Below are 26,354 nucleotides of genomic sequence, written 5' to 3'. Positions count from 1 at the left end.
GAATTCACGATTATTCAAGAGATTCTGGAGACTGGCGCTTACACGCTTTGGCATTTTTCCAGGTTTGGAACGGTTGTGGAAGCTGTTCGAGGTGGATCTGTTGGCATCTTGCCTTAACACCTAGTTGCCGAAGTTTTACGGCTGGAGGATGGTACCTATCGACTGTAGCGATTGACTCGTTCATTCAGGATTGACCAGATACTTGGATGTATGCCTTCCCTCCATTCGACTTGGTTGCTCGCAGGCTCTTGCAATTGGCCCAGCACTAGGTTGCGTTGGTGTTGGTTGCTACTCTGCGGAGGTCGCGCCCATGGTTTCCTCGATTACTGAGAATGGCGATAGTTTGCCCAGGTTTGATTCCAAGCATTCAGAGCCCTTCTAGAGCGAATGGGAACATGCTTAGTGGACCAAGGCCATCTACACCGGATGACGCAACTCCTTTCGGGGTGCTTGGATTATCTTGGATGTTCCGTGATCAACTCCCCATCTCCTCTGTATCACATGGACGCCGGGTAATCGATCGGCCTCAGGTCATCATGACAAGTGTGGTCCGGTTGATGCGTGAGACTAACAGGTTTCCGTGTCTAACTCTCGACATTGGATTTTGGGAATTTCCTAGTCGGTCGACATCCTTCGTAGGTCATCTATGTAGAGGATTCACCTTGCTAGGCCACCTGGAGCTGGAATTTTTACCCTACGTTCAGGAAATTTTTGACACTATGGCCGATGGAGTGTATGAAGACTTACCTGGAGGTTACGCAGCCACTACGTTCTCCGGATCGTGCACTTTGTTCTTTTCCTTCCACGCTCCCCACCTACCGGTGTCCACTCCTTCATTGGCGTGATGGGTTTAATGACTGCCTTGTTGGCTGGTATCGACATGTCATTTGTTACATCCCACTTGATACATGGAGGTATGATGTCCAAGGCCTCGGAGGGCGGTTGTCGTTTGGAGGATACCTTACGGACTGTTGTCCGGTGGCAAGAATCCAGTTTCGTAATTTTCTATTTCAGGCCGATTGATCACATTGCATCTCATATGGTGGCTCAGCTTTGAACTTGCATAATAGGAGCCTCCGTGTCTTTAATAAAATTCCCAGATTTTACTATTAACATGACGTAAAGTCATGATTTTATTAAAGACACGGAGGCGAGTATTATTCCCACCCACCCTCCCGGTGTTGGGTTTTGGGATGAGATGCTGTTGGACTTTCAGGTATGTTGCAATCCAGTCTGTTTATTGTATATATCTATTGTGTATATTTACGGATGAGGTTTCAAGTTTCTATGCTTTGGTACTAATGGTAATTTTCTATATTCTAGGTTTGAGTTCCTAGACTGCTCCTGACGAATTTGATTTGGTGAGTTTCAGTTTGGAGTTTGGATTTTACCATATTTCTCTCTTTTGTAGCTTGAAGTTCAGTTTGTTGCTGTTTCCTGTTCTTACCGGTGTGTGATGTCGGTTCATGTTTCCTGGTCTTCGGTTCGCAAGAAAGAGGGGGATTGTGGGAGACACAGGCCTTTTATAGTCACTTCCTCTGTTATGTGATTGGTTGCCTGTGTGCCTATACAGTTTTTTTCTTTCATTTTGATATATTTATATTTCTCTATCTTTGCTGCTGAGAGTAATATAGAAAGAGATATGCATAATACTCGCCTCTGTGTCTTTAATAAAATCATGACTTTACGTCATATTAATAGTAAAATCTGGGAATTGACACAGCCTGCATGAAAAAAAAAACTGGTTTCACTTTCAATCAGAAAGTGAACAATTGTATCTCTTTCTCTGTAAATTGATTTTTAATCACATACAGGAGGCTCTTGCAGGGTCTAGCAAGCTATTAACATAGCAGGGGATAAGACGATCTAAATAAACAGAACTTGCAATAAAGGAAGGATAAACTTTAGATGACTCTTTACAGGATGTGTAGGAAGGCGGTGTAAGTCACATGCTGGGAGGTGTGACTAGGGTTCATAAAGTGATTTAACTCCTAATTGGCAGAGAATTGAGCAGTGAGGCTGCAGGGACATGACCTATACAGCAAAACTACTTTAAAGTACAAGCCCTCACAATCTAGTGATTACAGCAACTGACTGTTTGATGATTGCAAAGACCTTCATTTTTATTTAATGGTGTATCCATCTAAAATCTAACACTTCTTTACATAAAACACATCACTGCTTCATGCTTTGAGAACAAACAAAAAATATCTGTTTCACAATACTGATTAAAGTGACACTAAAAACACCACTTCATCTCATAACAGCGAGAGAGAAGAGCAGCACAGCATGGGCTAAAAGGCAAGTAATACTTTTCATACCCTCACATGGCGGGGGAGAGACACCTAGATAGGTAGCAGGACACTACAGCGTTGGGAATAGTTTGTTTGGTGCATTGTATAAATCAAATGGTAACCCCCCACCAAATAATCCATTTCAGATTATAACATAACACAATGTGGTAATGTTCCAGGAGAATAGGTCTTGCCATGCTCATAGAGAAGTGTATTTTTCTCTAACATGTTTCTACAAACAATTTATTTATGATCTATGACACCGTGCATGAAGTGTTTAGGAAATTTACACCTAATCTTGAGATTTTACCTGCGAAAAGGTGGGAAACCACAAAGCAGAATATACGTGATCACTCCAGCTGCCCATATGTCAACCTTTAGACCATACCTTAAAAAAAAAAAAAAAAATCAAAGCAAAACAGGTCTTTCACTTTTTCTATTTAAAATAGATATTAGAAAATTAGAATTCAATCACATCTGTAAAGATCTGTATGTAAGAACCACTGCCCTGGAAAGCAGAAATTATCTTTTATTTGTTACTACAACACTTTTGTTTTTTTAATCATATCCTAAATTTTAAATGCCCTACTAGTCATTATTAATTTGGTCCCCCCTTTATAAAGTTAGAACATTAGGCAGTCTGAAACAGCCTTAATTACATGTGCACTTCGCGTAGCTAGCCCATGACAAAAAAAAAAAAAAATCACCATCAACAATTGTAAATTCTCTGCCCTATTTATGTGTACACTATTGCATCTGTGAAGATTTTGGTAAATAATAAGCTTTTCTCAGGCATCATTTAAAAAGTGGAGCTGTGCTCTAAATGAAAGCACCTCATAATTTTTAAGAATGCTCAATTATATACCATTACTATAATTCAATGTATAATTGATTCAAATTATTCAGTTTTCTCTCAATTTTGTATGGGAAAAATAGCCAGGAATAAACAAGGGGCGAAGTCCCAGTATTACAGATCTGGAGTTGTATTTAAACATTTTTTTTTTCCATCAGTAATTTAAAAGCATATTTAATTAACATATTTTGTTTGGTTTGAAAAGAGACTTATTACACCACTTTAGAATAGCCCAGAAGTGAAAGACAGCTCTTACCCAGTTTCAGCAATGATCTCCGGAGCAACATAGGTTGGTGTACCACAGACCGTGTACAATGGACCATCAACTATAGTAGCCAATCCAAAATCACCAAGCTTTAGAGATTTAGTTTTGTCAGGATATTCACAAACCTAAAAACAATAATAAAAATAATGTGCAATGAACAAACATTTAATATAAGGTGTAAATCATTTTGTTACAGTGATTGAAATGTGTTGCTAAGAAGAGGTTTTCTTATTGTTGAAACAAATGCCTTTCAAATTAATCAGGTCAGCACATTATATAAAAGCATTTTCAGTAGATTAAAAACAAAATAGTTGCATGCGTATGGGAATGCGGGTAGATAGCCCACAATGGATTAACCAGTTCAATGTAGCATTTTAATTTGCTCACGAGACAGGATTAGAAGATTCTCCTAAGAAGGCTAACTCTGGAGATCGCCTCTACATTCAGCTTAGCATCATTAAAATGATGCTCACAAAATCCTTATTATATCCCCCAAAATGCTAATCAGTGGGTATAATACCAAGCTTATGTTTTAAATTATCCATTTAGGCTTTTTCTAAAACAGGATTTGTGCCTATTTAAAACCAACACTAGTTATCTTCTTACAAACTGTCAATTTAGTTCAGGCGTTTTCCATTTAGCCAAATGCCCATCAAACGTTCCTGTCAGATGCTAGTCACGCAAGCTTCTGTGCATGTTGGGCACAGAGTAGAAGACTGCAAAACGTCTATTGGACTATATTGCTTTGCATCTGCTATGTATTGAAATTAATAGATAGAGACATTATGGAGGCTTTTTCATTGACATAAGCATAGGAGGAGGCCAAGTGCCAGTACTGGGCAAAAATTACTTGGACCAAAGACATGTACATTTAATTCATTACAATTAAATTACTAGTGATGTCAATTATTTATTTGCCTATCTCTACAACTGAGTCGTGGTGAGTTGACAAGAACGTTTTTATTAAAATAAAACACACACAAATTAAATCTAACTGGAGAGGCCATTACATATACTGTCCAGAATCTGGTGGGAGGGACCAAAAAAGAAAAACAATGCACCTTAAACATAAATTCACTGGAGATGTTGACGTAGATGAAGTTGTTATCCAGAGGTTTCAGGACTTTTACAAGAAGGATGAGGTGCAAGGGGACACATCACCGGAGGAGACAATTTCAGGTACCTCCAGCTGGGAAAGCAGATATGGCATGGGCAGTATGTACTAACAGAACATAGTTTGACACCTTATGCCTTCAGGGAAATTATGAAAAGGTGTTTATTACACAACTATGTACCATCATCTTTTCAGGTCCTAGGTAAATATATTTACCATATCTTTACCTGTTGAAAAAATATTACATGTCCTGGATAGAGAGGAATGGAAGACACCTGGGAGGCCACATCCAAAATTTCCATCGGGCCATTCAGTACTGAAACCTATTACAGAATTAAAGAGGCATGCTTTTTTTTCCCCATATTTTTTTTTGCTTGCCACCCTGCCCTCCAGAAAAAAAAAAAAAATCTTTATGTTTCTAAACTACTGCAAATAAACTTTTTTTCCCCCCACATAAAAACTGGTAGGATGTTGTCCCAAGTGCCCCTATTGAGGAGTCTCCACTGGTAAATATATTGTTCTTGTTATAAATTACATTTTAGTTACATCAATTGTCAATAGACATAATAAAAGAACCCCACCCTCCTAAAAGTGTCTCTCTTTGTTAATTTTAAATATTGGGAGAAATAATTATAAAAAGTATAGGGTAGAAGCGTTAATGGCCATTATACAGTCAACAGCATGTAACATCTCCATACATTAAGTTAGAAATATGACAATTGTGTAACAAATCAGTTTTGTTTTCAGTTAAACAAACACTACAAGCACCATAACCACCATAGATATGCTAAAGCAGAAGTTCATACTCCTACATTAGCATGCCAACTTTGGACATTATTCATAGTTGAGAGCACCAGCCACAGTCCGATAAAGTTCTCTAGTGGCAACCGTCTGATACTGGGAAGAGTCTGATAAATGTGCTTTGAAAAACGATTTTCATCCAAATAAGATCACTCTCAAAGAGTGGGTCACGGAGTTAATTTAATAATTGAAGAATCACCAAGATAATGTAAACTATTTAAAATAAATAAATAAAAATTTAAAACCACTGTTCCAACCCCCCATATATAAAGATTATGGTTAGAGTGGATTTCTAATATAGTAAATAATCAAAACTTTATTTTTTTTTTAATTGAGGAAATATGTTTGACAAATGTACAATGTGTTCCTTTCAGCTTTTGGAACATTATGAGCAGGTCTCTTAATCTTTTAGAAAGCCATCTTTTATAAAGTTAAAAACATGTAACATGATAAAGCAATAAAACAATACAAACAGATTTATAGTTTAAACACATCAGTCACAGATCCGTGCCACTTTTAGTTTTTGCAACACAATATGCATTAGTATCACACTTCATTGTCACTTACCAGAAGGTTCTCAGGCTTTATGTCCCGGTGGACAATGTAGAGGCTATGAAGATATTTCATAGCACTTGCCAAATTGTACACCATTGCGCTAGCATCTCGTTCTGTATACTTGGTTGAAGATGTGATTGCATCAAACAAGTCTCCACCCTAAAGATAAATAGGTAGTTTTGGAAGAGTTAATATACGATGATTTACAGATCCACCCACAAGAATATTTCAATGTCATTTATCAAACATCACAACTGTAGTGATTTAAAAATTCAAATTGCAAAATATAGGCTAAAAATAGCAAATCTGGGAAAATTCTACATGTCCGATATAGTCAAAGCTTGACTATTTTAATCTATAGGTTTCAATTAGATTTTGAATACACTATGGAATTCATTCCATAGTGTATTCATAAACTGGCAGAAGTTATGCAAAAAGATAAATATAAAATCAATTCTGAAACAAAGAACTAAATGTTAAGCAGTCACCTAGGAAACCAATGTTCCCAGTGTTTGCGCCACAATCTTTTTTAGAATTTCATCAATACTATAGTAACAGTGTTAGTCAAATTATCAGAATTAATGACTAGTTTTGTATGAGTGTGGATGTTCAAATTAGAATGCTTTCTTCAGGATATCATTACAATAACAATCATGTAGTGTTCACATTAATTATTTTTAATATACGTAGTTGTCACATTTTAAACAGTTTTGCATAGATTGTATATAAAGTGCACACTAAGAATTCAGACCCCTTAAATTTTTAGATTTTTTTGTTTGCTACAATTAAATTATATAATACATGCATACTTGAAGCCCCTTGTTACATAAGGCAGTTGACATGATATATATCAGAGATATGCAAAGATGTTCGATGTTAAAATAGATTTTAACAGTCTTTTAAAACCCTATTCCGATGGTACACCACCCCAGTACAGCTTTATCGTATGCAAAAGACACCATCGGACCTCTGCTAGAGGAATTGTGGCATTAGAGGCACATATATACATATGTGGTGGGAGTGCCCCAAAATCGAAATCTCCTGGGGGGGGATCAGAGAAATACTGGGACAGGTCTTCCAAACAGCACCTGCCCTCGACCCCTGGATATAGCTCTTAAACAGATCAATCGAGGACTGGCTTAGACATAGCCAAAAACTGGTCCAAAAAATTACATTGGCTATAGCACAACATTGGCTAAATATACAGTCCCCCCCAGATCGGCGGTGATTGGGGAAATAAAGGATAGCTACCTTATGGATGACCTCACAGCTAGGATACTAGGCACCCACAAAAAATTTGAGAGGACTTTGGGATTATGGAGAGAATGCCCCCTGGCAGACTAACAGACCTGACGGGATGTAGAAAATTAGAACTTTAGACGGGTTGACTTATCACCCATGGCCGTGTTTTTTGGGATGGGAGCTTGTTGTCGTGCTCTTCCCCAAAAAGTTTATTTGGCTTACACCAATTTTTAGTGCAAGACCATTTATTATTTTCATTTTTTTTTTAGCACATTTAAAACTCCTGAAGTATTTACTCTACATCAAATCCCTGGCAATGATTGCCTTCAGCTGAATCTACTCAACATTATATCCTTGGTGGTGATCATACCACCCAAGTGCTATTTCTTGAGTAGTGTTACTGCTCTAGTAAATGTGAGTAAATTACCATTTTAAATTTTTACCTGTTTTTGGTTTTACTCTGTAAGATGTTGGGGGTATTCCTTACAATCAGAGTTTGCAGCTTATTTCACGGTTTATATTAATGGATTTCCTACCGCTTATCCTATCTTTCGTATTTGCTGTATCTTTTGCCACAAATGTTTATTTTTTCCCACATCAATACCCCATAATTACAAAGCAAAATCTAGATATCTGAAAACTTTGCAAATTTATTTAATATATAGGAATATATATTATTTAACATAATAAACTAAAATATCACATTGGCAGAAGAATTCAGACCCCTTGCTATGACACTCGAAATTTAGCTAGGTGGATCTCATTTCTCTGGATCATTTTCTACACTTTGATTGGAATACACAAATTCAGTTGATTGGACAGATCTCACAGCTGTAAATGCATAACTGACCACATGCAACAAAGCTATGATGTCGTACTTTAGATGTTTTGTAATAGCAAAGAAAACATCCCTGTGATCATTTTAATATATTACTCATAGCTCCTATCCAATTAACAATATGTACTTGAGCATTATCACTGGAACCATGTACATTTTCAGGCTGTTAGGGGGAACATAAACTCTTCACTACCAACCAATTTTTGTTCGAAGATAAAAAAAATATGTATGAAAACATACAAACACAAAGCAATGTTGTTTATAGTATGCTTGTCAACCGTAAAAATTATTAAATACATTTACACCATTTTTATTTTATTTAGACAGTATACAATGTCCTATTCTGTGATACTTTATACAGAAAAAAAAAAGTGCGTCAGAATGGATATGATACAAATATATACAGGGTCAGTACAAATCAGGGTTAGTATGTGCTATACTGTTCAGCAGGAATGAGGTTTTCATTTAGACTAGGAAAACAAAGTTGGAGCAGAGGAAAAATTGTTCTTTATAGTTTAAACATACAGATATAGAACTCTCTACCCAAAGATGATGTTTTATACAATTATTTTTATATTAAAAAATGGCATAGATTTTTAAAGAAAAACAAAAACAGAATATTTAAGGATATAATTAATATGTAGGTGAACAGGTTGTTGATCCATGAATTAATCTGATTGCCATTATGGAGTCAAGAAACATTTGACTCCTTTTTTGTGACATGATTGGCCATTAATCAAAATGTTTTTATGCCAAACTTGATTGACTACATATGTTTCGTTTGTATCCATATTTCTAAAATAACTTTTTCAATATTCAACATTATTAAATATGTTTTATAACAATCTCTAATGTAGTAGAAAGAGGCATAAGGGAAAATGCATCCATTCACTCACTCCCCCCCCTCCCCCCCATAAATGTAGAAATAGTATGATCCTTCAAGATTCATTTGCTGTTTGAGAAGGGTGTTTGCCATTTCCAGCCCATTTGGATACATTACAGGAACTCTCTGCATCATAACCACTTTATCTTGGTAAACTATTTACTTTGTGTTTACTGTGAATCAGTGTTCATTTTGGCTTCAAAATTCAATTTAGTTTTAGTCATTTTAGTTTCAGTTGTATTTTAGCCATCTACCGTAAATTGTTTTAGCTTTAGTCGACTAAATCTCCAAAATTGTAAGTTGCCAAAATGAAAACTGCTGTAAACTGAAGTCCAGTGCACCACTTTTTCTGCTCTGGCTAACACTTCCTTGTTGCCTGAACAGTGATAGGAGCCGAAAGATCTTTCAACCCATCATTGACACCTATTGCTTATAAGGTTTGCTATGGCTGTGTGAACAATGCACACCTGTAATAGGCTCAACTTATCATTGCATCCCCTCACCGCTTGAGTTAATAAGGAAGTGTTAGCCAAGACAGAAGTGTAAGGGAGGCCAGGGAACCTAGCTCACCGTTAAACTAAAAGTAAACAGTTTAACAGTAAATCAAGGGTTAGGACTAGAGCACTCCAGTCATGCAAAGCATATAAAAGTTAAACAAACCACAAATGGTTAAAAGGTAGAGGCCCTGGTAATTTTAGACCCTGCTATCCAATATTTAATAACAGACTCCGCTCAAATTTACAAGGATAAGGAAATGACTGTGTATTGCCAGACACCATAAAATGTAAGAAAAGCTAAAAAAAATTGTGAGAAATTAAAAAAAAACGTAACTTTCAATACAGCAGTTTTATTTTATGTGCAGAAAAGGATTGCTAGTTCTAACATACTGAAATCATTAAAACACTATTAAAATGAGGGAAAGGCCCACAATGGCATGAATCATTTGAGTGCCCTTTTCACCCTTCAGAGGAGATGTTCAGTCAGAAGGTCGTGGTTCTGATAACGGTTCTCAAAAGCAATTATTGTATACAGTTTAGAATCCTATAATCTTATTATAGTGTCTACAGAATGTACATACATGATTAAAGACAATTGGAACAATCCTCTTACCTTTACTAATTCCATCACCAGAAAAAGCTCTGTTGTGGTGTCCATCTCTTCTATAAGCATAATTATATTGGGATGTTTAACTTGGCGCAGTATCGAAACCTCATTTTCAATTAGATGTTCCTGTTTAAAGAGTATGGGATTAGAATGAATCCATTCTAAAAACAAAGATTATATCTACAAGCAGACTTTCAAGATGCATTTTAATCCAGATAAGATACTTTAATACTTCTTAAACAACTTGTGATGTAGTACAATAAAAAGTCATCAGCATCCATTGTTAAATGCTAACTCGGTGATAAAAAGAAAATGGCATTAGGTCTTTGTCTAGTTTCACTTAACATCAGCATTATTGTTTGCTAAATGAAATGCCAAGTAGGATAAGATTCTAGTTCAAACTAGACAGAGAAAAATATACTTTCTACCTAGCCGAGAGGTCTAATGTCTCTACCTAGCCGAGAGGTCTAATGTCTCTACCTAGCAGAGAGGTCTAATATCTCTACCCAGCAGAGAGGTCTAATGTCTCTACCCAACAGAGAGGTCTAATGTCTCTACCCAACAGAGAGGTCTAATGTCTCTACCTAACAGAGAGGTCTATGTCTCTACCTAACAGAGATGTCTATGTCTCTACCTAACAGAGAGGTCTATGTCTCTACCTAACAGAGATTTCTATGTCTCTACCTAACAGAGATTTCTATGTCTCTACCTAACAGAGATTTCTATGTCTCTACCTAACAGAGATTTCTATGTCTCTACCTAACAGAGATTTCTATGTCTCTACCTAACAGAGATTTCTATGTCTCTACCTAACAGAGATTTCTATGTCTCTACCCAACAGATTTCTGACAATGTTGCACCTGACATTTCTTTTGTCTTTGTATTTGGTTCACAATAGCAACACCCAGTGCTTATTAACCTCAGAGAATGTTTGTTATATGCAAAATGTCTGTACTGCTCAAAACATTGAGCCCACCTTCCCCTTCACTTATTGTTTTACTATTAAGCAGTTAATAGAACCTGGGACTTGGAAAAGATTAAAGAGCTGAACAACTGCAATTGTATCCATGTTCTATCACATTGCTTCATATAAAAATAAACAGTAAGGCTAACATATAATAGAAGCCCCTTTACCAATATACATTTAACTATTTCTATAGTGACCACATAGCAAGGAAGGTATACACCACCTCCATAGTGAGTTGTGAAAGTGGCACATACAATTATTTCTTTAAAACACTGAAGTATGCAGCTCACGTAGCATGCTTATAATGTAAAATACATTCAAGTGATTGCAAAGAACCACAGAAATCCAAAATGTAATCCTCTCATTTAAACTATACACATTGAATTATCACATTTATAGTATATTATTATTTAGCTGTCAAGGGGAGACAATTCCAAAAGAGGGCTCTTAAAGCTTCAGACTCCCTTAAATCACAAAACTCAAATTTAATTATATTATTATTGTCACGTACATATCACTAGTCAAAGTTCCCTGAAGATCTTAACTCAATTAATCATAGTTACTATTATTATACCCCTCTGCAATCAAAAATTAAAATCCTTACCATACTCCCCATTTTATCTATATCTTAATATATATCTAAAATCCCATGGTAACACGTTAACAAGATTAAACCACTGGCTCTTACATGCGTATTTACAGGCTTTACGCAGACTGGAACCACTTGTAAACAACCCATTATACCTAATACCATGCATGGTTTTCTAAATTGCTTTTCACTTCCCTTCTAAAATAAGCTTTTTGCCCAGATGGTGTCCACAAAAGTTCATTTTCCTGTATTACAGGGACTAACTATTTATCCCCATATAGATATAGTAAATTGTTTTTAATAATGCACTTTATCTGATTAAACGGTCTACTGTAAGAGGTAAAGAAGTATAGCAGAATATAGTTGGCTTATCTTTTTACTTGTTTTTTCACATAATAAAATTGCCTAGTCAATCTTTCCATCTCATCACATACAGTTTCGATGCAGTCTAACAAATTGCTAAACCGCAATACCTTTAATGAGATGGAAGGAATTGTGGCTGGTAGCCATGACCAATTAGTTCACATCTGTACTTTTCCTATATGTAGAAGTTTGTACATTTGCAGTGTAAAGAGGTTTTAAGAGGTTTATGACAGCTATAACTCTATACATCCTATCAAAAAGTCCGGAATCTAACATTTTCCAGCAGCCATCCAATATTTACCTGTTACTACGGCCCATTTTAGGGTAATGCTTAGGTGTGTATGTATGTGGTTTACCAGCAAGCTGCTAAAAATCTTAGTGGTTGGTATCTGCAGTGGCAACTGCAGAAATTTATCATCAAAGTAGGAAACCTAGCCACTACAAGCTACCGGCTAGCAAAAATAGCAGATTAAGGCAGCTATTTATCAACCAGGTTGTAAGCAAGCTTAAGGTTGGACAGCTCGTGGTAATTTGTAGCGATTACAAGCTATTAGCGGTTGTTAAAGGAACACTATAGCGTTAGGAATACATGCTTGTATTCCTAACGCTATAGTGTCCTGCTTCCTTCCAGTCATCCACCGATGCTTACTTATAATTTCTCCATCTCCACAGTGTTCTCACTGAGCCTGATCGTGCCTCATTCACTGAGTTTCCTTTATGTATTTAGAAACATTTAATTTAAGGGAATCAACACAAAAAAGGAGGAGACCATATTTAACCCCTTCAGGACCGGCCTGTTTTTGCGATGTTTGTACGTTAAGGACCAGAGCAGTTTTAACACTTTTGTGGTGTTTGTGTTTAGCTGTAATTTTCCGCTCTCTCATTTACGGTTCCCATACAAGTTATATATTGTTTTTTTCAAGACAAGAAGGGCTTTCTTTACATACCAGTATTTATATTATGTCATATATTGTATTTAAAAAAAATAATGAAATATGGTGAAAAATAAAAAAAAAAACATGTTTTTGGACTTTTACTTGAAAAATCTTTTACTTATCTACAAAAGCTAATGAAAAAAACTGCTAAATAGATTCAAAATGTTGTCCCGAGTTTAAAAACACCCAGTGTTTACATGCTTTATTGCTTTTTTTTGCAAGTTATAGGCCTATAAATACAAGTAGGAAATTGCTGTTTCAATATATATATATTTTAAATGTATCAATAGTGACATTGTTACACCGTTATCTGTCATAAATCCCCGAAACACACCTAACATGTACATATTTTTTAAAGTAGACAACCCAGGGTATTTAAAATGGGGTATGTCCAGTCTTTTTTAGTAGCCACCTAGTCACAAACACTGGCCAAAGTTAGCATTTATATTTGTTTGTGTGTTAAAAATGCAAAAACCGCTAACTTTGGCCGGTGTTTGTGACTAAGTGGCTACTAAAAAAGGCTGAACATACCCCATTTGCAATACCTTGGGTTGTCTTCTTTTGTAAATGGTATGCCATCATGGGGCTAATTCTCATTCCTTGGCTACCATACGCTGTCAAAGGCAACCTAACCAATCTGACAAATTTCAATAAAAAAAATCAAGCCTTATATTTGACCCTGTAACTTTCACAAACACTATAAAACCTCTACATGTGGGGTACTGTTATACTCAGGAGACTTCGCTGAACACAAATATTAGTGTATCAGAACAGTAAAATATATCACAGCAATAATATCCTCAGTGAAAGAGCTGTTTGTGTGTGAAAAATGCAAAAAACTTCACTTTCACTGACAATATCATCGCTGTGATATGTTTTACTGTTTTGAAACACTAATATTTGTGTTCAGCGAAGTCTCCCGAGTAAAACAGTACCCCCATGTACAGGATTTAGGGTGTCATAGAAAGTTACAGGGTTAAGCACAGTGCTAGCAAATTAAATTATCTGGACTTTTGGCCTGGGTTGGCAGGCAGGTCCCTCAAATTGCAATCATTAAAATTACTTAATTAGGTAAAAATATTACATAAATATGCACGTAGAATTTTAATATATATACATATTTATATATTTGACGTCTACGTGTATATTTATGAAATTATTAATGTAATTTTGTATGTGGACATATGTATATTTCGTATTATTTTTATTTATTTATTTATACATAGATATATATATCATTACATTCTAAGTGTATTTTGATATAAATATATATATATCAATATCAAAATACTGTTAGAATAAAATTGAATATATATATATAATTTTTTTTTAATTATTAAAAATTATTTTTATTTTTTGTTATTTATTTTTATTAACATATTATTTGTATTTTATAATAATATATATATACCATATATATATAGTTATTATATATATTGTATATATTCGTGTGTAATTTAAATATAAGTGTATTTTTATATTAATATACGTATATATAAATATAAAAATACACTTAGTGTGACATTATATATATGATACATATACATATATTATATATATAGATATAATACATGTATATATATCATATATATATACACATATTATAATTTTTTTTACACTGATTGTTTTTTTTTTTAACTTTATTTCTGATTTTTCACTTGCAGGGAGACTGCCTGTCAGCACAGACAGTCCCCCTGCAGGCAGATACAAAGACCCCTATTGCGGTCATGTGATCGAGTGATCACATGGCCGTGGGGTCCTGATCTGCCGAGGGGGGACTGCCCGGGCAGACAGGCAGTCCCCCTGGACCGGGAGGAGAGCTGATCGCCGCCGTGGGACCGACGGCGATCAGGTAAGTAGCCCAAAACCGTTATGACGGTTCAGGACCGTCAGCGGTCCAAACGCACGTTTTACCGCTGACGGTCCTGAACCGTCAGCGGTCCTGAAGGGGTTAAAAGAAGAAAAGCTACCACAACAAGAGGACATAGTCTTAAATTAGAGGGGCAAAGGTTTAAAAATAATATCAGGAAGTATTACTTTACTGAGAGGGTAGTGGATGCATGGAATAGCCTTCCAGCTGAAGTGGTAGAGGTTAACACAGTAAAGGAGTTTAAGCATGCGTGGGATAGGCATAAGGCTATCCTAACTATAAGATAAGGCCAGGGACTAATGAAAGTATTTAGAAAATTGGGCAGACTAGATGGGCCGAATGGTTCTTATCTGCCGTCACATTCTATGTTTCTATAGATCATCTTAATGATCTTAGCCAATCCAATACTTTCTCATAAGAAAACATTGGGAAGCTACTGCACATGCCAATAAGATCATCTGATTGAAGTTTAACTAATTTAAGAGACATTTTAACTATGCAATGTAAACAATGTAGTTCTGTAGAACAGCAATGTTTTCAGTTGCAGGGTTAAAAAGACAAAACAAGGCACACAGACGACTTCACTGAGATAAAGTGGTCTTGGTGCCTATAGTGTCCCTTTAACCCCTTAAGGGCCAAACTTCTGGAATAAAAGGGAATCATGACATGTCACACATGTCATGTGTCCTTAACCCCTTAAGGACCAAACTTCTGGAATAAAAGGGAATCATGACATGTCACACATGTCATGTGTCCTTAAGGGGTTAAGGGGTTAAATCTGCTGACTCCAGGGAAGGGCACTGTTTAAATGCTAAAACTATGCTCTTTTTTTTTTTTTTTTTTTTCATTTTGCATTATGATACAGCTTTCAGGCACAGCCTGGCATCCAATGTAAATTTCAAATTATCGTAATCACTAGGGTAAGTTATAGCCAAAACAGTCCCAAACAGTGAAATAATTGACAGACAGCATTAGAGGACAATGAGAAAAATTAAGTCAATACCTTCCCACAGCATTTTGCTTTGTCTATGATTTTCAATGCATACTCTTTTCCAGTTGATCTGAAAAACAAAATAAAACTAAATTTAACATTAAACATCAGCATATTTAAGATGTTAAGTTACAAACGGTTTTATAACTGTATTTAAAAAGCCAATTCATTTAGGATGTTGACTAGTATGTACTTAGTATATATATATATATATATATATATATATATATATATATATATATATATATATATATATATATATATATATTTAAATAAACAAGTGGCCAATTAGCCCATATTTTGTTAATATGCACATACATGTATGAATTAAATAGTTTTAAGAAAATGTATGCGCTACTTATTACTTTGTTCAGTTAGTGGTTACAAGAATACATGCTCCTCTAATGTTATATCTTTCTCACTCATTGAAGATATATAATTAAAACTTGTATAGTTACAATAGTTTGATATTTGTTTATATAGCTTAATTCCAGGCTGTATCTACCAAGCTATATTAATAGGAATGGATACCATTACTTTGTGTAACATATATATCTCAAAGTGTAACACAAAATAAATAAAACTGCCAAACCATACACCAATCTCCTGCAAATACTCTGTAGTAGGTATAAACTGGTATTTAATATGGAAAAAATAAACATAGCAATAGAAGAGAATGTATCTGTTCAGTGAATTTCACTGAAGTCTGCAATCAAGGTTCATATTGGTACCAATGACAAATTCAGAGGAAAATGAAGGGTCCTAAAAAAGGAGTTCAAGGAATTAGTAAGTAAACTGAAAAGGACCTTTAACATAGTATTTTGTAAAATATTACCTGTGCCGCATGCTACAGTAGAAAGACAAAGGGAGATTATGTGTAGGAAGGAAGTTTTTGGCTTTTTAGAGCACTGGGCTGATTTTGCGTTTGTGTAAAATCTTTAGAGTTGTGATAGAAATGCCAAGCGTGCAAGGTGTGGGTTGAGGGAGCTCCTCAACTTTGCTGAAATTTTATACTTTGATACTGCTAATATAAGCCATTCTGATGCAGCAGTTGCTCCATTTTAAGTGGAGTGAGCTGTGTAACCTTTGAATCTCTTTCCCTGATTTTCATAGCTGCTCTGCGAAGCCTGATACATCCTGCGGTATACTGTATGCTCCTGGTTTTGCGACTAAACTCCCCAGGTGGCTGGGCATACTAAGCGGAGGGCTTCTAGGCGACTATCCATGCAACCAGGATCCACATGAAAACAGAGGTCACAGTGCAAAAGCATGGTTGGGGCAGTTTTGAACATGGCTTCACCAGTGGTTGGCAGAGTTATAGCTGTGTGTGCCACATGAGTGCAGTGCAGAGTGACAGTGTGCAGCGGAGGATGCTCCCCAACTTCTATCCCAGGCCTGCACACAGAGTCTCTAAGAGGTACATCGAATTCAGGGGACTAACTCTGTTCTATAATACATATAATTGTGGTGTAATTTCACTGCCTGCTGGCACAGTCTATAGATTGCTTCTGTTTCACCAGTTTTTAACCTCATTGTATAAGATCTAATAGTCATAGTCTTCTATACCTTTTGGGAGGCAGTACTCTTACCTCTGTTTGCACCTAAATGCATGAGCCTTTTATCGTAGTCTTCTTCCGGACGCCTGTAGATTTACGTATAGCCTGCTTTATGCATGTCTTGAGCATGTTCCCTTATACTAAAGCATCCACATATGCTCACTCAGCTTCTCACCCACATATCCAGTCTCTCGAATATGCCTTAGGCTTTTAGTATAATGTAATTTTCTGCATAGACATGCATGTCACACAAGCATGTATAGATTAGCTTGTTTTCTCTGTTGGCTGGAAACCATGAAACAAACCAGACTTTAAAATTACTCAAATGCATTTTCTCCCCCACTATTGCACATTTATGTTGATTGGAGCACAGTGAAATATCGTTTACAGTCATGGGAAGGATGCACAATAAAATACTTGCCTTTCTACACACTCTTTCACGACAGCAAAATTCCCATCACCAATAACTTTTCCTACTTTATATTTCTCAAGGATTACAGAGGCATCTGTGTACCTATTTCCATTAAACCCTAATAAAGGAACAAATGTCAGATCAGTGTGCAATCTGTGACAAGCAATTGAACAAGCAAATACAGCCTGCAAGAATATATAATTTAAAGGGAAGCTTCATGCCTTACCTGGCACTTTGCTCACCCACTTCATCCCCAGTACATTTACAAAAACCATTACAAAAATAAACAAAAAAAGCTGACAAAAAACATAACAACCCCCCTACTCTAAAAATAAAAAAAATAAAATATTTGTAAAAGTTGATCAAACAAAATAAAAAGGTAATTTCCCATGTATAAATAAGCTATATACACTCACCTTCAGGACTATTCAAGAATTCTGGTAGGCCATTGACATTAGAAGTGGATCCACAATGTGGTGGGATCTGAAAATTCAGAATATAAAACTGAAGATCAATAGCTCAAGGCAACCAAACAGAAAGATGAGAAGATAAGTGGCGAATGTTTGGCTGCTATTGTTGCAAATAATGTCTTTGTGGGCACTGTAGCTGGAAGCTCATTATATATTTAGCAATGCAAAGCTTATTGCACTCATTCTAAAATTGTTGGCCCATACTATTAATCAGTGGGAAATGCATGAGGAAAGTGTGCTACAGTAAATAATACAGTAAATAATGAGTAATAAAGACCTTTAAGATATGCATTAATCACCAGAAAGGATGCTTTGGTTTCTGACTAATTTAGGTGAAATTAAACTAAATGTGGTATACAATTTAAACTGATCTCCTGTCTATAAACCCATAAGGCTCACATCTTCTGAAGGAGGGGTCTGGCAGTTTAGGCAGTACCCATATTATGGCTGTGCTCATCTTGGAGCCAAAGAAAATTATTTTCATTGATTGGATTAGCATAAATACAAACAGAAATATTAGTAGAATTGCTGAGAAGTCGGTATATTTCTATGTGCTAGATTTTATATCATGCTGGGCCACTCATCCAATGGGGTTTATACTGGGTCTCCCAAAAAAGGACACTGTAGAAAGGTGAGTGATGGTCCTTAAACTGCCACTAGACCATGGGATACTACTTTGGATAACATTTACTTTAATAAATATTAGTAGAAACGATAAAGAGGTGAGTGGGGGTGAGAGTTTTAGAGTGCATAGTAGAGAATACATGAGGATGTATAAAAACTTTAAATAAAGAACACGCAATACAAAGCTACATTTGTGAACATGATAAATGTGATGGAATTCTGAATACAAATAAAACATGAGGATATGAAAACAAAAACAAAAAAAATCCTCTGTTAAAAATAGAAAAACAAAACATTTTTGTTGCATTTGGAATGTAACACTAATCTATTTACATTAATATTTAATCCGAAACTTTGCATTTTAACACGTCCCTATCATTTACTCAGCATAATTAATATTTCATGGAAATGTTCCTCTTCTGAAACAGAAATGTCTTGAGTGTACAAAGCAGGATTTGTACAGCTGTAGAAATATTATCCTAAACAAACCAGTTATTCAGATGACAATTGTTTTGGCAGTGTGCTTTAAGATGCCCTGTCTGGAGAGATTCCATTCATAGTGTTCCTTGCAGTCTGCTTATGATAATCATTAGCATTAAATTGCAGCATGTAATCACAATTACCAGAAGAATTAGATTACATGGGATCTGGAATTTAAAATCTGGACCCTCTGTCACGGTGGATGCATTTACAGTACTCTTTTAGGAGTCTGTACATCTTTATTTTTAAGTGTATTTTATTTATTGATTGATTTTTTGCTCTGTTGATTACATATGGCCATTGACACTTGTTTATTATTCCTTGAGTAGGCCTTTAATAAGCTTTTCAAATTTCCAAATGATTTATCTACAGAAGTCACCATTAAAAAGTATATGAGCATGTTTGAAGACAAAATCATTACAAATGTTTTCTAGCAGCATTGAATAGTTTAGAGAGCTTATTACATTAAGGCCTTTATATGAGTCTGACTGCACCAAGAGCTTTTTACATATCCAAACTCTTCATAAAAAAAATACTGGAGGTAGAAATAAAGAATAAAAGGTAAAACAATTCATCTAGTGGTAACTAGCTGTATACAGAAATAGTTAAGATTTGGTTTCCTAAAAACACAAGCAAACTCATGTAATAGTGACCACAGATACATAAACAAGAGACAATGGAGGACAATGTGGCCATATATTAGGGCACACCTTTGAATGATTCCCTGTATATATGTTCCTTTCAGTCTGACAGGTAAAAGCTATGCAGTTCTGAACAAAACCAGTAACCGCACCATGGAAAGCTAGGAGCTCAAAAACCACCTGCTTAATGCTCATTTAGTTCAAGACACTAACTTGTTCCAAATTAAAGAACTATTGCAAAGGACTACATGGTATTTCTAGATGTACACATGAAAACTAGATTCTGAATGCTGCGTGCACTCATTTGTATATTCTATTTAGCATTCTGATAATGGTAATGCAACAGTCAAAGCTCCATCACAGGGAGTGAAATGAGAAAAAATAACGTGCATTTGGAAAGGGAGAATACCTAAATCACTAATAAACGACTTATTTTTGGTTTTGATGTATAGAAGGATTTCATTGCAGTTCAGGGAGATAGGACTGAGGCACCTGCCGTTCCTGAGTGTTCACTCATTAGACCCAGCAGACACTCTGCGTCACCAATCTAGACTGAAAGGGGAGTAAAAGTGGGGGAGGAGTTGAGACACATTGCACGTCAGTACTGATTAACTGTGCCGCAAGGGCCATTCATGGTTGTCCATCGCAGAGGTGAGCCTGCCATCATTATACCAGACTTACATCTGTTCTGGGCCGCAGCCAAGTAAACTAATCATCTACAAGGACCTATGGAGTTGGTAAAAATGTTAGACTGCGCTTGCCAGCTTGCTTCATCTCTTATAATGTCAAAGTGGGGGGCAGAACCCTTGCATTGATAATTTTACTTGTCCCGTAGCATGCTCCGTCTCTACAGGATGGCTTATATTATACATATAAATCGCTATTTAGATTTTTTTCTTCTGTTTTTTATCTGCTCATTTGGTATAAAGCAAACACAAAACAAGCAATGATAATACAAAAATGACAAACTTGCTGCCAAGTAACAACATAGATACCATCCAAACTCTCAATATGGATTGCGTCACAAAACGTAGAAAAAAAAAAACAACCAATATTATATGCAAGATACAAGGTATAACAAATTACTAAATACTGCAAAACACTATTCTACAGTTCTATCTTAAATTACCCACCATTCTTTGTTTAGTGAATAAATTCCATAGCCAAAAGAGTAAACATATGCCTCTCTGTCCAGTATTTGCTCTGACATTTAATTTGGAAACTAAACAGGGATACTGAGCAATGAATTTTGGGTATTGTTCCTCTCTGTATCAAGAGAAAATCTAAGCTGCTATCTGAGCATAAAACAAATTGTTTAATAACAATAAAATCTGAGCATAAAAAAAAACAACAACACACACTTATCTGCAAGTACCTGCAGAACAACCAACACATTTTACAGTAATGTACTGTATGCCATAATGGAAATAAATGGAAGCATATGGTGTGGGTAAGTGTTAGTGGCTAGAGTTTACAACTCAGAGGGGAGATATAAGTGCTTCTAATAGTAAAGTGGTCCATCCACTGATACAATCACAAAACAAATGTACTTAAAAAATTAAAATGTAGCTTATGAGTGATTCATGAAAGAGGATGTACATTTACTACCAAACAGTCATTACTATCAGTACAGCAGAATGGATTTGAGAACTGTATCTCCCACAACATTTCTCTGTAGCAGATGCAATCAGTGGAAACATCACAGTGTCCAGTAAATAGACCCAGCCATCTTCCAGTTTCCTAACCTGTACCCATGATGCTCTGTTGCTAATGGATTCTAACCATGGTTGTCTATGTATACATGATGTGTTCTTGTAGCATGTCAGTGTTCTCTTCCTGGTATTACAAGGTTTAGCTTAGCTGAGAATCATGAGAATTGTTAGCCAACTTTTCCAAATGTCCTGAAGTGAGAAATTCGGGTTACTTCTAGTATTGATTACTATGTCACAGAACATATCAGCACAGTGTTTTATCGACATGATTGAATTCACTGGAGAAGTGTTAATTTGGAATGCATATGATTTCCTTTAGCGACTGGACACATTGTATTGTCACTGTTGTCCCCGCTCGGAGCTTCAATTTCCTTCCACAAGCAGCAGGGGTTTTTATTGTGCTTCCTTACAGGAAAAGAATGCAAGAAGGACTTTCTGAACAATTTAGCAACCTACCTAATGCAGAAAATACAGGTTGTGCATTACATATGCAGAATAATCTGCAAAAAGCAAACATACATAAAACAGACTTTTCCAAAAAAAGCAGGTTTGAATCCTTGGTGGGGTCAACTTTGCAATCTTGCAAAGTTTATATTCCAAGCAAAAAAAATAAAAACATTTGCACATTCAAACTTGAAAACAAGCATTTTGTACCTTTAGACCACGGAAGCTTCCTGGGCTGGTTGGAGAGGAACATGAAGATTTTGTTGATTTGGGAGTGGATAACTGGCTGCTAGGAGTTCCGTTTACTGAAATAAATAATCCAAACATTAAGAAATACACAAATTCAACAGTAACGGTGTAATACGGTTTCTTTACCATACACACACTCACATACACATTGTTTATTATCACGATAATATTACAATTTTAGAAAAAGTGTTCAGAAAAAAATCTTGTTTGTAAATATTCTTCATGCCTTATGCAAGGAATACCAACGCATCTTCAGTTCACAAAAAGTATATACACAATTAAATACGTATACATGGCATGATTAATATTACTGCTATTATATATAAAAACAAAACAAAAAAACCTTTATAAGGATTGGGAGATCGGATCAGCACGGAGAAAGCACAATTTAATCAATGTCAAAGCAGAAGTTTGAAGACAAACGAAAAAAACAAACAAACAAAAAAAAACAACCTAGCTAGGTTGCCTAATTCTGGACAATAGAAGAAAGCGTAAAATAAAAAAACCAAAAAAAACAAACAAACCTACATTTAAAAACATATTGGTGAAAAAGAAAATGGGGATTGCGGAGTAATTGATGGTTAGCATTTTGTATGCAGTGGTGATAAGTACATGCAATTAAGCACATGTTATATTGAGAAAGATATGCAGAGCTATAAAGTCTATGAATTATTTGTAAGGTTCCTTTATTGGTGATGGGAGCCACAGAGAAGTGCTGGTCTTTCAGCTAAAAGAAATGGTAAGGATATTGCAAGTAACTCTCTCCTTCCTTAATTTCCCACCCGCCAACCAATACGATGAACCAGAAGAATACTTTGTGGCTGGATCCTTTGAGATATTCATTCTGCAATTTACACAGCTTAAGTGTTTTAAGTGTGGTTGGCCACAGCAGCTCCAGTGCTAAAGGCGGTTGGTTTTAGCTAAACATCACTTTAAAAAAATAAAAATATCACTAAAGAGTGAACAAAAACACTTTTTAACATTTAATTAGGTGACATATATTCAGTTTGTCATCACATGAGAAATTGACAGGATTAACTTTTAGAAGCAAAAATAAACTCCAACACAAAACACCTCCTGACCCCCAAAAAACAAAACACAGCATTTCGGCTAAAGGGTCCTCCATTGCTATATAGTGCAGTTATCCATTTATAGGGGCCTACTGGTTGGTTTTAATAGCTTTAGTTGCAAGTCCCTGAATTTCTATGAATTGATAGGGCAATGCATCTATACATATCGTTTGAGGACCCACTAGTCCAAATGCTGTAAGACGGAGTAGAACATGATGCCTTAATGATTAAGCGCAGATGTAGAAAAGAACAAGAACAGCGTCATGAAACTGGACTTGAGCAGAGAGCTAGCAGGTGAGCTGATCAAACCAAGATAGAAAGCCACAACCACAAGTGCTCACCTGGGGATTTTGTAGAATATGAACTGGTGTAGTAACCACCCCTCTTTCCTGCATTCATTATTAACAAGGGTACAAATACCAAAAAAATAAATAAAAAATTAATAAGAACTAAAGTTCACACAAACAAGGAAACCTATAAAGTCAATTCAACTTCCCTTACCCAGATATGGACATCTTGGCAGTTTTTATTTTTGGTAGTGATCATGGAGGGTTTAAAAATTGTGATACAATTTTACAAGGAGATCGCCACAGTGAAACACAGTCAAATGATAGAGTGATCCTAGTAGCTAAATAAAGCATGATAGATGAAAATATTACATAAAATATGGGTTTAAATCGTGGCCTAGAGTTTGATTGATTATCAAAACAACCAAACTTGCATTATATGTAGACATATGGCAAAAACATAACTTTTTAATCATTGCAAAATATTCCAGATATGTAAATTTAATTTCTGTAATATAATATAGAACTTTCCCCCTTTTTTTTAAGCAGATAAGCCTGTGAGGTGTTTTTTTTTTTATTTATTTTTTTGCGCTATATAGGATAAGGGATATAATAAGGAATACACATTCAGAAATCAAACAAACTTAAAAACTTAGTTAATTCACAGGCACATCAGCAGGTAATTTATTTACTAAAAAAATAAAAACAAGAGCTGTAAAAATATATTTTTAATACACTCTACATTTGCTAGAATACATGGCTCAGTGTTTGTGCCTTTGAACAGCCAGTGGTTTCAAACCTAACTGAATAAGATAATGTTGAGGGACCAAAAACAGCACAAATGCATCTCACAGAGCATCACAAAAAAAACTGTGAATAAGTGCACATTGTGAAAACATGGGTATTTTGCTAAATATAAAATAAAAGGTTGTACAACCCCCACATAATGTTGGAAGGAGAGTCCCACTTTATGGGCAGAGCTTAACGCCACTCCAGTCTAAAGGGGGGGGGTAGCAACCCCATTTTTAAGGGAAAAAATGTGCTAAAAGGTAAAATAAAAGTGGTTTTATTGGCCACACGGACCGTTCTAGGATGGCCTTATTGCAGAGGGAAAACTAAATAAAACGTCAACAGGAGTAACATTTAAATAGTATTATCAAAGTATGATTTACACACAAGATAAACAATTTCATAGAATAAATTAATGTACTATGATCATGGGAAGATGATTATAATGTTAGTGCACATTATTCATCAACAAAATAGAGTTTTATAGAAAACCTAGTTATTTATTACAAAAGCTAAAAGAACGAAGAAGTGTCCACACCTAATGTGTGTTAAACCCGATGGGACATAACCATAAGCTGGCTTTTTTTTTTTTAAATAGACAATCTATAGGCACCCAGACATCTCAGTTCATTGAAGTGGTCTGGGTGCATAGTACAAGTCCTTTAAACCTGGAGTGGTAATTATTACAGTTTTCAGCCACTAGAGGGACTTGCAGGTGATTAAAAGTCGCCTAACCACCCATATGACTCCGGACATCCTCGCGCTAAGCATGAGGACATCCAGTATCATCCAAAATAATCATAGAAAATCATTATACAATGCTTTCCTGTGGGGGAATGTAATTGCGGCGAGAAGCGGAGGCAGAGCCTGAACCAGTGCCGGGGAACATCGGCATTGGATTCGGGTAAGTGACAGAATGGGTTTTTATGAGGGAGGGGGGCACTATAGTTTCCCCTTAAGCTTTCTAGTGAGTAGATATGTAGACGTTTGATAGTTATTTTTTTTTTTTTATTTAATCCTACAGTCTGGTGATGTGATTTCAGCTGTCTCTCATACAAAGTTAATGACATACTATAATAAAACTATTCCAAATTTTTACAGGGAACAAGATGATATTGCGTATCCTGGCCTTACTCTGAGTTTCTCGAGATTACATCTGGGAGGAAATATGGTTTATGTAACCAGTATAATTTCCTCTTCCAAACCCCACTCCCAAAGTAAAGAATTAAAATTAAATGTGTGTGTATATATATATATATATATATATATATATATATATATATACGCACACACACATATACACACACATATATATATTTATTTTTTTTAGAAATATTGAAGAAACACTATTGTGTCAGGAATACATTCTTCAATATATTTCTATATACACTATAGGCAGGAATTCATGCATCTCTGAGGAACGTTCAGCGCCTCCATGCAGAGTGTGGAGATGCTGAGCGCCAGTGCAGCACAATGTACACCACTGAACTAGGAAGCACCTATAGTGGCCATCTGAGGTGATACTAAGCAGCAATGTAAACATTGCCTTTTGAAGTGACATGTATAGACACCAGAATCACTACATTAGTGGTTCTGGTGGTTAATGTGTCCCTTTAATTATCATATATATATCCTGCGACTATCCTTGATGCTACAAGTTCTCCCCAAAGGGAATGGCCAGATTAAAAAAAAAATTTAATTCACCCACTAAGCAGCATGTATTTGTGTTAAAAATAATCTCTGTTTGCAAGTTCTTTGACTACCCACAATAAGATGAAATCTCTGGTATGAACAACATGATCTATAAAATATGATTTGTACAATGAAAACATCCCTTTCATTCCCATACCTGTTGCTGGAGACTTGCTACGACGTGATAACCCAGGGCTTTTTGAGCCGGAATGTCTTACGGAACGGGAATATGCAGGTTTTAGAACACGGCACTCTGCAAAGAAA

At 35.7% G+C, this 26,354-nt stretch overlaps 1 protein-coding gene across 5 annotated transcripts in view; it reads right to left on the bottom strand.

Moving 5' to 3' along the window:
* DCLK2 (doublecortin like kinase 2) overlaps nt 1-26,354 on the bottom strand; it is a 107,423-nt gene that overhangs the window by 17,466 nt on the left and 63,603 nt on the right. For 4 of the 5 annotated variants that reach the window (XR_010091257.1, XM_063458496.1, XM_063458499.1 and 1 more), the window contains exons 4-13: nt 26,248-26,343; nt 23,664-23,711; nt 22,214-22,308; nt 18,049-18,115; nt 17,642-17,750; nt 15,677-15,734; nt 9,956-10,075; nt 5,895-6,041; nt 3,404-3,537; nt 2,605-2,682 (exon numbers count right to left, since the gene is read on the bottom strand). Coding sequence is in view for 4 of the 5 variants with exons in the window: in XM_063458496.1 (XP_063314566.1) it covers nt 2,605-2,682; nt 3,404-3,537; nt 5,895-6,041; nt 9,956-10,075; nt 15,677-15,734; nt 17,642-17,750; nt 18,049-18,115; nt 22,214-22,308; nt 23,664-23,711; nt 26,248-26,343 (952 nt within the window). In the remaining variant the exon portion in view is untranslated. The remainder of the gene's footprint in view (nt 1-2,604; nt 2,683-3,403; nt 3,538-5,894; nt 6,042-9,955; nt 10,076-15,676; nt 15,735-17,641; nt 17,751-18,048; nt 18,116-22,213; nt 22,309-23,663; nt 23,712-26,247; nt 26,344-26,354) is intronic. The other variant, XM_063458497.1, reaches the window with a different exon arrangement.

This window comes from Pelobates fuscus, chromosome 6, assembly GCF_036172605.1.
Source record: "Pelobates fuscus isolate aPelFus1 chromosome 6, aPelFus1.pri, whole genome shotgun sequence".
Taxonomy (NCBI): Eukaryota; Metazoa; Chordata; class Amphibia; order Anura; family Pelobatidae; genus Pelobates; species Pelobates fuscus.
This window is presented reverse-complemented; position numbering and strand designations above follow the sequence as displayed.